Consider the following 12,909-nt stretch of genomic DNA (forward strand, 5'->3'; position numbering starts at 1 on the left):
TTCAAAATAGACAAGACAACCTCATTCCTCAAATTATCTTTGCCATCTCTACCTGGAAACATGGACTGAATTTTAAGTTTTCAAAATGTCATTAGCTCTGATGAGAAATACAGGCAGAAAGGTTTTGTATATGTTAACAGGTGAGTTTCTCATGGCATCTGTGATATACATATTGCCAATAATGCAGCTGAAATTCACCTTCAAATGCTTGTGAAATTTTGCCCAAAAGTACTTTTTCCATAAAATTCCTACACAGTATGCATTTTCACAAAAGGTTACGTTTTATTTAAATCCCTTGACTCTGAAGCCAAGATAACTCCAGAGAAATTCAGCTTTCATATATGCATTCACACACACAGGTATATATTTACGGTGGCAGGTAGGAGTTAAAAATTGTGCCTAAGCACACAGAAAGCATATGAAACAAAAGGTAAAAAGCAATTTTTTTAAGTCTTAGGACTGTGGAGAACTCATTCTGAAATTCATTGTTGAAGTACTATATCTGTTTGTGGGAATACAAACTAAACAAAAGGGATGGGAACAAAGCTGAACGAATTACTTTCAAAACTCCTCTGAAAAATCCTTTTATATTTTTGTAATCTGCACTCATTTTTAAGTACAGCTCTCCCCAAAAGCCAGGATTATGAGCTCGGGTGGGCATCAAGAGTTTCCTCCAAACAACCATCCTCCTACTGCCTTGTCTAACTGCAAGAATCCAGTTTCTTAAGATCAAAATGCAATTCTGTTTCCATATAAGCTTATCAGCTACTGAGCAAATGCAGACACTTGTAGTATTCACCTACACTTAAAAACAATAAAGAAAAACAAGATTAGAAGACAGCCGTAATCTACTTATAACACTACACAGTTAACAGTAAATGAATTACTAGAGATTAAAATTATTACATTCTTTACAGAGAATGCTAAAGAATGTCTTGCACAGATTCTAGGGAGAGACAATTGTGCTACTTTACAACAGGTACGTGTTTGAAAAATAAATCCGGCTTTGTTTATTACCTGATAGTTTCCTTTAAGGCTGCCTATTAATTGACTAATTTGACCAACTACATTCAAGTCATGCAAAAGGTTCTGCAGATCATGGTACAGCTGCCCTGGTCCCATATAGAGCTTGTCTAAAATAAATAAAAACATAAGGTTATGTATAATAAAAGATGTCACTCTCAGTTGAAAGAGGAAAGCATGACAAATATAACAGTATCAAAATATTTTGCTATTTCTCAACACTATGAAAATCAAGCTTATCAAAATTGGCGACGCTCTCTCTAGATTGTAAAAACAACTAATGCACCAGCGCGCACATAGGGTCTTCATTATTTCTGAAAATCAGAGCGGTTTATTTATATATACATCATGAATATTTCATTTTGCTGCCCCAGGTGCCTTAAATGAATCTGCAGACAGATAATTATGAAGTGCTTCCCAGGAAATTATAGACAGCAGAATGTTACCACATATCAAGCTTTGTATGTAGAGGTATCACCATAGGCATTCCCTTTTAGCTCACCTTATCACTCCTTCTGTAGTTACAATTAAGATTCCAGTTTGTTCATCTGGTATGATGGAGAGCATTATGTGTAGTTTTAATAAACACGCACTACAACCATGACAAATACCAAAGCTCCCCTGTCCCCAAAAATCTCTCAGTGAGATGGCAGTTTTGCTTCGCACCAAGCAGCGCACTTGCTGTTACACCTCAGATCCTTCCTGCAGCTTGCTTTTGGTCACATGACAAAGCCAAAAAAATTATTTATAGCTTTCACTACGATGGCTTAAAACTCAAAATTTGTTTAATCAATCACAGGACAGTTCTGGATCATATATCCATATCTTAACTCTAACATGAGCCTTCGGTTTCACTGAACCACTTGAAATTTTATTGCAAACATGGCTAAGTGAACAAAGGATCTGCACTGAGATCATCAACAAATCTTAACAGCAGCAGAAATATTTTGGCCTAACCATCAAGAAGTACATATGTTATACAACAACACTAACTCAGAAAAGTATTCTGATTGGTAGGATAAGGTGTCTATTTAAAGGCACAAAGCTTGCAAAGTCCTACTAATGCCCTGACTCCCAGACTACATGTCAGGAGCAGAACGACTATATAGCTCTTGTGGAAACAACACTCTCCCTCTCCCCAAAAAATCCACACTGGCTCACATAGGGTCAGCATGTTTCCCTTGGGCTGAATGACAGGAACTGGGCTGGGTCACTTTTCCGGGAAGCCCCTGCGGATTATTTAACTCACGCAATGCAGCATCCAAACTATGGATCCTTCACCCTCAACCACAGCTTTGGAAGCTGGTCTGCAGGCAGACAATTCCCCTGAAGCATAAGGATTTTCAACCCTGTGTTGGCAAGAACACAATCTAAATAAACTACTGGCTCTGCAGACAGGTCAGGAGGAGGGACAGGAACCATGTCACCTGCTCCAGCTGCAGGGACAGTCTAGTTGGAGGCCTGTATCTAGTGGAGTGCCTCAAGTGTCTGTACTGGGACCGGTACTATTCAATACATTGATCAACGACTTGGATGAGGGAATAGTGTACTATCAGCAAGTCTGCTGATGACACCAAACTGGGAGGAGTGGCTGACACGCCAGAAGGCTGCGCTGCCATCCAGCAAGACCTGGACAGGCTGGAGAGTTGGGCAGGGAAAGATGTAACGAAGTATAACAAGGTAAAGTGTAGAGTCTTGCATCTGGGTAGGAACAACCCCAGGTTCCAGTATAAGTTGGGGAACAACCTATTAGAGAGCAGTGTAGGGGAAAGGGACATGGGGGTCCTGGTGAACAACAGGATGACATGAGCCAGCACTGTGCCCTTGTGGCCAAGAAGGCCAATGGCATCCTGGGGTGTATTAGAAGGGGGGTGGTTAGTAGATCAAGAGAGGTTCTCCTTCCCCTCTAGTCTGCCCTGGTGAGACCACATCTGGAATATTGTGTCCAGTTCTGGGCCCCTCAGTTCAAGAAGGACAGGGAACTGCTGGAGAGAGTCCAGCGCAGGGCAACAAAGATGATTAAGGGAGTGGAGCACCTCCCTTATGAAGAAAGGCTGAGGGAGCTGGGTCTTTTTAGCCAGAAGGAGACTGAGGGGTGACCTCAACATTTATAAATATATAAAGGATGAGTGTCACGAGGATGGAGCCAGGCTCTTCTTGGTGACGATCAATGATAAGACAAGGGGCAATGGATATAAACTGGAACACAGGAGGTTCCATTTAAATTTGAGAAGAAACTTCTCAGTAAGAGTAACAGAACCCTGGAACAGGCTGACCAGGGAGGTTGTGCAGTCTCCTCTGGAATCATTGAAAACCTGCCTGGATACCTTCCTGTGTAACCTCATCTAGGTGTTCCTGCTCCGGCAGGGGTATTGGACTAGATTATCTTTCGAGGTCCTTTCCAATCCCTGACATTCTGTGATTCTGTGGACACAGCGCAGCTGCCAGCTGAGACACCACCAGCACCTCCCTCTCCTGGGTCTGCTTCAGGGACACAACAAACCCAACTTGAAGCTATCAAGAATAGCATCATCCACAATAAACATGAAAATAAATATGCACAAGACAATTCTCCTTAAATCAATCATACAGTCTCAGTTATGTATAAAAGTAAGTATTTTCTAAAGACATTTTCCTATTTGAAGCCATCATACAGATTGAGACCACTATTGGATACTTTAGCATAATTCACTATATTAAGCTGGGAGACTGCCTTAAGCCTTAAAGAGCATAAAATTTCAAGGCTCAAGGAAAATGTTAAGTGTTGCTTTGTCTCTGAATTCTCACCTTCACTGCAGGAAAATGCAACATAAACCTGAGATATTGCACATTCCTATAAAATTTCATATTATTCTCTTGCCTTTAAATCTTCTGGTAATCTGAATCGACGAAAGGATTTCTGTGTATTGCCCTTGAGCACTTAACAGGGGAAGACTGCACTTACTACTGTTTACCCAGCCACAGAAAGATGCAACTTTCATCCACTCTTATTTGCCTGTTCTGAATGCTAATTAAAAGAACAATCTAGCCTTTCTTACTCATAGAAAGAAATCAGTGAATAAGATCATTACATTTATTGTACACAATGAAAAGAAATTACTGCAAAGTAGACCTAAGAGTATTGAGATTACAGTCAGTAGAGTATGTTTGCAGATTTCTTTAAAAAAAAAAAATTAAACACTTCTTTGGAACTGCACGCTACATACTTGGATTAAGCTGCATTTTCACTTCCTTCAAACCAAATACCTGGAAAATCAACATCTAAAATCTGTGAACACTTCTCTCCTTGTATCTCTCTTCTGCTAGCTTACACCTTTTTCCTTACTAATGTATACAATACTAATTTTTTAAGCACCAAAATTGCTAGTTCCTAAATGCATCAAATTATTGATTTTGATGAGGCCACTTGCAAAGAAAGGGGTGGATCAGTGTTAATAGAAGTTCAGTGAAATCTAGCCAAAAGCCATGTGTTGGCACTGTAAAGAACACAAATGAAATCATTCTTGCCCCAAAACACAATTTAGACTGATTAGAAGTAATTGGCAGTTTAGTTGAGATTTTGGCGGTAGTCCACTCACCTGTCATTTATTAACTCCACTACTAAACAAGCCAAACTGCTGCACTGAAAAACGTACTACAAATATTTCTGAAATTTATCCTTGTAGGTTTGAACCAAGAGAAAAATTTACAACTACCAGGTCATGAAAAGCTGAAAGTTTGTGAGGGTTCCCTTGTATAGGATGGATATTTTTACTCAAGTGAATTACCTTATTTCTAAGTTTTAAAAGCCATGATCACTCTTTGCAGCTTCATAAAGGCACAGTTACCAGACATTTCATTTTATTATTGGAAGCAGGATGGAAAATGGACACTAACCTGCAACATCTAACAGCAGGAGTTCAGGCAACTCTTAGATGCTCTAAGACTCTATGCCATAGTCTTCAACTGAGGCCATAGAGAAAGCTTTAACTACTTGCCCTGTACAGTATATACACACTCTTCCTGGAGCTTTATTATGTTCTTACAAATATCCTTGTTCCAGCCTTGGGAATAAGGCATGAATCGAATTTCATGCAATAATTGTCACCTGAATTTGTCTGTATCATGAATATTTTATAAGCTTTTAATAAGTCAGGATAAAAAGGATGCAATGAGAGTGTCAAAGCAAATAAACTAAGCTGCCATCTGAAATTTTGTCACACAGAAAAACCAAACGGAAGTCATTTTAGGCTCATACATTAAAGACCACATTCTTAGCACAGGAAAGAAAGCCAAAAAGCAAATCAATAAATAATTAAAGAGAGCCTGCTTCCATCCTTTGACGTTCTAGAAAAGACAAACAGTCAAATTAAGAAGAAATTTTAATAGTCAGCCAAGGACTAGATCAATAGCCACAGCAAATATCACTCTGTCATGGAGGTCCTTAGTGGGTACAAACTGGAACACAAAAATAACTGGGTTTCTTAGATCAGCAATGGTGGACTCATAAGAATAGAGCCCTCCAAGGACTGACCACTTGGTTTGTGTCTGGATAACAAATGACAAGTTATAGCAACTTCATCTCAGAACTCGGTCCTGTGAGGGTTACTCACAATGTCTTTTAAAATAGGATTAGCTTCTTGGTGGTTAAAATGTTGGCTACCAGTTGACCCATCTGAGAATTGTCTGATGGAGGGTTTCTCCTGGTGAAGAAGCGGGGGGGCACACTAATCTGTTCGTCAGATGCATTTCTCAGTTCACAGCCAAAGACTGGCTGCTTCAGCCCACACACGTTCCCTGACCATTTGATTGCTGGCTATTTTGGGGTGGGTGTTCACTTTTTTTTTTTCCCCCCACAGAAAGCACTGAAAAACTCTTGGCTTCATTCCAAAGCAGATATGTGCTTTGTTTCTTTTTGTACTTTGAAATGTTTCACAAATGATAAAGCCATTTCCTTCCTATTTCTAAGCCACTCTTGCAAATTATCAAGCTCCAAAACAACTTATTTTTCCAATGTGAAAAAAACCCTCCATAAGTACAGAGAATGTTCTCCCCAGCTCTACACATCCTACACATTACAGAGGATGGTGTGCCCAGGCAAGAAGGAGGCAGCGTGCTGTTAACAATAACCACATATGCAGCTCTGGAGGCAACGTTTTTTGCATTCCACCTACAGATCAAGGGTGAAATCTTGGCCACATGTAAGTTAGCAGGAATTTTTTTCATCAACTCCTTTGTTGCTAAGATTTAACCAGAAGAATTTGTGCACCCCTGCAACAGGCAAGTTTATTGCCGACAACCAGTAATTCATGCGTAAAATTGGGCTGGGAAGATTCTGCTTTTTGTAACAACTGCTCCTAAATCAAGATACATTTGAGTATAAAACTGAATACTTATTTTACTTGCTCATTTCCCAGTGTTACTTTCAGTACGACAGCTTTCAATTCACCATTTTTGCCTGCCTTGAAGTAATTCTTATAATTGAAACAGAAGCAATTTTAGCCCATTTACATCCAGCCGTTTTCAAAGCCTGCAGGAAATTCCCTGGGTGTGGTTAAAGCCAGTTTAACTTGGCTTAGGCAAAATTAGGAGTTGGAAGGTCATGTATAAATATACACATGCAAGAAAAGTATCTGTGGGCTTGTGCTTGGGTGTGGGCAGAGGAGGAGAGGATCTCTGTTGTGCTCTGGGATCAGCGAGTAATAGGACGTGAATAAGACTCCCATGACACTGGAGTTTTCTCCTTTCTGTGCTGCCAGCCTGATGTGCCCTGCTACCCTCCCTGTACCAGCAGCAGTGGCTGTGATATGCACTGCTGGGGCAGCTGCTCCCATTCCTCTGAATTTTCAATTCTCACAGGCACCACAAGCATATTGGATTTCATAGACCTGAAGTGATCATGCACTATTCTTCCTCTCAAACAACTACTACAGGACACATTTATTTACCATGGTGATTTGTTACTTGTACACATTTACCAGTAGCTTTTGCTGTGTGCCCCAATTCTCACTTGTGAATTATTATTTTATTACAGATTTATGCTACTAAGGGGGGAAAAAGAAAGCGTTACAATGCCTAGAGCAGATGCAGTCACCCGTAATTTAAACGTCTGCTCCTGGGTAAGCAAACATAATGGCTCTGGTTGGCCCTTTCCATGCTAAACTCCTGTTTATTCCCAATTACCATTATTTTTTTCAAGTAATATTATATAAATCCAAATGGTGTGCAAGTAAAATAAAAGCCTCATCCAGTATACTCTCAATATTGCAACTATTCTTGCAAATATTTCTGTATTACATATTGCGTTAAAGCCAAAGACTCTTATTAGATATACTCCTGGGTATCTCTTCTACCGCAAAGTATCTAATCTTGACAAGATCTGCCTTGAGTATGATTATAGTAATGACCTTTTCCCCACATAGTTCAAAACCACAATCCATCAATATAAATTGCTTTGGAAAAAGTCATATTGACATGAAGTCAGAACTGATGTGTCATGGACATTCAAAGTCCTTAAAAAGATTACTTTGCTTCCGAGAGACACAGAGTCCTGCAGTCAGACTTGGTGTTACATGAAATAGAAGCTCACGAATGCTCACATGTGAAAAACACAACTGAAACTGAACAAGGCTACAGTTCCAGTATTATTGAAGGGTAACATAAAATTAATAATACGCTTGAAGGACATGCCAGATTTGAAGACTACTCTGAAAGGCTGGCAGATCCCAAATTTGACTTGCCATTTGCAATCTGGTCTTCAAGGCTGAGCGCATTTGTATTGCTTCCTCCCACTGAGCCATCTGTGTGCATCCAGGCAGCATACTGAAACATCGAGTCTTATGAAGGAAAGAGATTTGGAAAAGATTCAATCCTCATCTTGAGCACAAAAATCACCTGGGATGGGGGGAGAAGTTATGTACGTGGGAGGTAACTTTTAAAGTTGCTGTGTCTGAGGAAGGCATAACAAACTGGTATTGTGTAGAATTATGCACTCAGAATAAACAATAGACCCCTTCCACAACATTTAAGTCTACAATTAAACCTGAGAAGCTTGTACGGTGTTCTGGAAAGCAAAGCATCATGATACCTGATGAATTCTTGATCAGTTCATAATAAACTGGACAGATTTCATGAGACTGTTAACGTGTTTAGGTTAAACTATGATGATGTAGCAGTAATACATTTTAAACTACTTAAGTGCAGTCAGAACTGTTCAATTGTTTTGTTTTAAATGTCACTTCATTTGTACTGGAAATGTTTCACTGATTTTTTTCTCATCAAGTAACAATAGGATGAGAGCATCCCACTGCTCAATTTAAGATTCCTGCCCTTAAGACAAGAATGGAGACTGAGAGACGAAGTTATACCTGAAGTAAAAGAGCTTCCTGTTCTCTGGAGATCTTGAGAATTAAAGAAGAAAAACCAGAAACCATTAATAAGGTCCAAGATTCAATTACCGCAATTGAGGAATTCTTCCCCTATATGTGGTACTGGATACTGCTCCTACAGATACACTGTTATGCAAAACACACAAGACAAATGCCTTACAGCTGCTCTGGGGAAGAAATCTTGTCAAACAGAGGAAAAACATTCTCCCTATGGAGCTCCTAGTGGATGTAATTTTCTCAGTGCAAGTAGAAATCGAGACCTTTATATGACACTTTCACACACAAGTGATCTATTTCAGCAACAGGTAAACAGAGCTGGCAAAATAGTACGGATATTTGCAACCGCAGGAACACTGTCATTCATTTAGCAATTGATACTGATGCCCATTGTTAAGTATTATTCCCTTTCCCTTTACAAAACCTTTGCACCAGAACACCTAGCTTTTGCTGGAGGGCTGGTGATGAGGATCCCCTGCTGCACGGAAACCTTCTCTTGTACAGAACTTGGTAAACCCAAGCACCAGCTATACACAAGAGAGGCACCTCCGTTCCTCTGATACCTTCTGCCTGGAAATTCTGTATCAGTGTTAAAGCCAGTGACAAAACACATGAGATTTTGATTTTTAGATGCTGAACTACAAGCTTCTTGCATATTGTGTTATGCAAGCAAAACCCCTGACTACTCCCCAGCACTACCCACCTCCTATTTGTGCCTTTCCACTTGCTCACTCATGCTGCTCCTGTTTCCATAGACACCTCAGAGAAGCACCTGGGTGGGTTATGTTTTCTAGTTTCTCCCTTATTAAAGCATTTTAATAGCCAACTGGAATTTCAGTAAAATAAAATTTTAATAAGTAACCTGTGAATCCAAAATCCTGGTTTAAGACCTAAAGAAACCCACAGGCCAATTTAATGTTCATAAGAGAAAAAGAGACTTTCTGCCTTACCCATGTTTGTCCTTTCATGGTAAATTCAACTCGTGATCTTTAAAGTTGCATGCTCCCAAAAAATCTCAGCTACCATAGTTCAACCCATACTCTCAGGTCTAAACTGCACAAATATTTGGAGAATCATATCAGGCTCCAGGTTTGGAAATTGAAGTAAATAGTAAATCAGTAACGATCTCAGAAAACAAGAGCTTAGTTAGCAGCCATCACTGAAAAACTGAGCAGCTACTCACAACACAGCTTTACAGCATAACCCTAAATTAGATTTAGTAACCTAGTGCAAAAAGAAGCAGCACAACTACATATATAGTATTGAGTGATAAGCAATAAACCCCTGAGATTACTAGAACACAAACTGCTAAACTCAAACATGGGGTAAGCAAGCCTAATTACCAGTACAGTCAGGACATACCATCATCAACCAACATGAGGAGTGTTAGCATAAACATGAAATTACATTATTCAGTCTAATAATACTTTAATCACATAAGCATCTAAAGGCAATCTTTATGAGCTTAATTATTGAATCTGATAATCTGAGCCTCTAAAACTCTTTAATGTATTTATTCTCACTGCCATGCAAGATAGGAATTCTTCAAGTCCTAATCACAGACAAAGAATCGAGTACCACATGTCACGCAGTATACATAGAGCAGCGCTGGGAAACAAACCTCCCAAGTTTCAACTCTGACAAGGTATTTTTAACATGCTTCACCTCCCTGTCAGCTGTTAATACTTTGCTCTTAGCTGGTAATTACATGAATGCTCACACCTGTCTCGCTATATGCTCATTGTATCCGATCTGAACACCAAAGAGACAGGTTGCACAAAAGCTACAGTCCAACCACCACACTGCTTATTCACACAGCTTGATTAATGCGAAGGTAAAATCAACAGCTTGCCACTGCAAATACTGAGTAAGGTATTAAATTCATTGTGTTATACCATTTGTGAGTAAAATTATACAATCCCAAGGAAACACAAAGCCTCTTGAGAGGGTGAGAAGTAGCTCATACACTGAGAGCACGGCTTCAGGATTATATTTAACTCCAGCTAATCCTGACTACACAGGGAATTTCAGAGAGAAAATGCGATAAATATTCTCCCTGCTGACAGAAGTAGCTGTGCTGTGTCACAGACGATGAAGGAAATAATAATAATAAAAAAAAAAAAAGCAGTAGGGAACACAAGGGAGAAACACCAGAGCCCTGATACGCTGACAAGTGTGGACCCCACAGTCCGTCTTCCTCAGCATCACTCTAGCTGGGACAAGACTCGGGTGTCTTTCTGAGCTACACACTGACTGCAGGTATGGATCAGAGGAACTCCAGTTCCTGGCTCTGTTCCCACAGGGAAGGAAAATCCTGGAAGCAAAGTGCCTTCAGAGTGAACAAAAAGAGTTTCCTCTCACAGGTCCCAAAGGGGAAGGCGGAGGCCAAGGGCAGCATGGACCTGGAAGCCCCTGCCCTCCTAAGGACCTCTGAGGTGTGCCCACAGGGGCACAAAGGGTGAGAGAGGAACTAGATGTGAGAAGATAAACACTGGCACAATCAGGCAGTGAAACTACACATGTGAGGGCATTTAAAATGATGAAAGTACTTGTACACTGGCAGAGCTGCCAGAAGTTTACACCAGAGTTCCCACCAGACTATCTGTAACAACTCATGTGGAAAGCATAGTGTGAGGAGCTTACCTCCCTCTTTCATACTCACTCATTGCGAAGTTTCTACTTATTCTACTACTCTGTGTCATGATGTGGATAAGACCCCTGGCAACACAGAAAAAAATTCAGAGGTGAATGTCAAAGCCATATAACCACTATCAATAATATGAAAGGCAAAGAGAAGAATCTCATCCTAAGTAGGTGAGACAAACATGGAACACCTAATTTATTCTATGCCTAATCCACCAGCTGGAAACATATATCCACATAACAAGTGAACTATCAAACATCACCCAGTTTGCTCAGCTGAACAGCCTGTCTGGAGTTAGATTTTCTTAAAATCTCTGGTCTTTTGTTTGCTTCTGTCAATGACAGTGTGCATTTATGAACATATTACATCTCCTTTAGTGTACAGTACTATTTTAAATAGTTTTAAAATAAAGATTTACATTATTACTCCATACATATGTCACAGAGGTGAAAGTTAGTTCACCTAGAAATTCATGCCATGTAATCCTTTTTAAAACCTTATCACCAATGCTAGAGTTGATAAGCCACTAACATTTAGTCTTGCTTACCCTGGACATTTTATTATGATTGTCCAGCCTCAAAGCGATAATTAAGCTGACTTTTTTTCCATTTCCCAATTCTGTATCTCTCCTTAGACAAACCAGTAAAAATCAGCTTTAATGGCAATGGTGGTTACAGCTGCACTATTTCTGTTTTTGAGACGATCTGTCCTTTCACTGAGCGAGACATTAACAAAAACACAAGTGCACACTGCAGCCCATCAAACATTCCTACCTGTTTCCCTGGAAACACTTGGAGACCTACATGAAGTGACTGCAACAAGCAGAAGGAAACTCTGAAGAGAGGAATCATGCCTGTACTTCAGCATCATGTCATTACTACATCTGACAACAAACAAAACCTCAGACATCAAAACCACAGGCAAGTGGAAACAGTTAAAATGTAACCCTGAAAGTCTGACCAGGAAAGGAGAGAAGCCACAGTTTAGCAGTGCTAAGGTTCGATATCAGTTATGAACTGTAAACCTGTAAAACTAAAAATAACATTACAATGCAGCCATAAACATGCTAAATGGTTTTTTCATTTTACTGTTATCTCCTACACTCATCACTTCATGATATATAGTACAGATGGGTCTTGCTCATTTTCTTTTTCAGCCTTTAGCCATATGGCTCAAATTAAATGGTTCTTTGCTTAAGTAATAGTCTATGCTGTGTATGGCTCCTAATCAACATGATCAGCAGCAGAGCACTGCTGACACACACTGGTTTCCCACCCAGAAACAGCAGGGTGCTTAGCCCTCTCCCTTTGCTGCTACACAGTCTCTATAGCCAGGTCTTCTTAAATAAAAACACTGTGAATAACTTTTACAGCTCAATCCTTCTTTTCTTGGGAACCAGAGAACAGACAGCTCGGGGTGGTCGCTATTGCTGCGGGACCAAACAGACATTCATCTTGGCATAGAAACCACATTTTGTGACACATCAACAGTTCACAGAAAGTGCTGCAAACATCATGATACAAGCCAGGGGTCTAAGAAAACAAAACTCTAGCCAGTGTATTTGACTGTTGCTCCTATGTTCCCCTTTAAACGGCAGTGAAATACATGTATTTTCAGCGATTCTGTGCATACATGGGTGATTTGCAACTGAAGGTCAACTTCTGATTCTTCTAAGGGAACATAGTAACTTCTCATCAAAACGTACAAATATGCCTTTGACAACACTTTTTTACATTTTTTGGAAAGACATATTTAAAACACGCCATGTTAACAGGACATATTAAAAAAAAAGTTGTATTCATTGCTCTTTCACTCATCCTCTTTATCAGAAGAGCACAGGTAGCATTCAACTTTTTTGGTGCCCGCCTTCCAAAAGTT

General features: G+C 39.9%; 1 protein-coding gene across 3 annotated transcripts in view; it reads right to left on the bottom strand.

Moving 5' to 3' along the window:
- Positions 1 to 12,909, bottom strand: part of ARHGEF10 (Rho guanine nucleotide exchange factor 10) — a 112,477-nt gene that overhangs the window by 34,110 nt on the left and 65,458 nt on the right. For all 3 annotated transcript variants that reach the window (XM_082047753.1, XM_082047752.1, XM_082047754.1), the window contains one exon: positions 1,018 to 1,133. In XM_082047753.1, coding sequence (XP_081903879.1) covers positions 1,018 to 1,133 — 116 coding nt within the window. The remainder of the gene's footprint in view (positions 1 to 1,017; positions 1,134 to 12,909) is intronic.

Source organism: Streptopelia decaocto, assembly GCF_964273445.1.
Source record: "Streptopelia decaocto genome assembly, chromosome: 3".
Taxonomy (NCBI): domain Eukaryota; kingdom Metazoa; phylum Chordata; class Aves; order Columbiformes; family Columbidae; genus Streptopelia; species Streptopelia decaocto.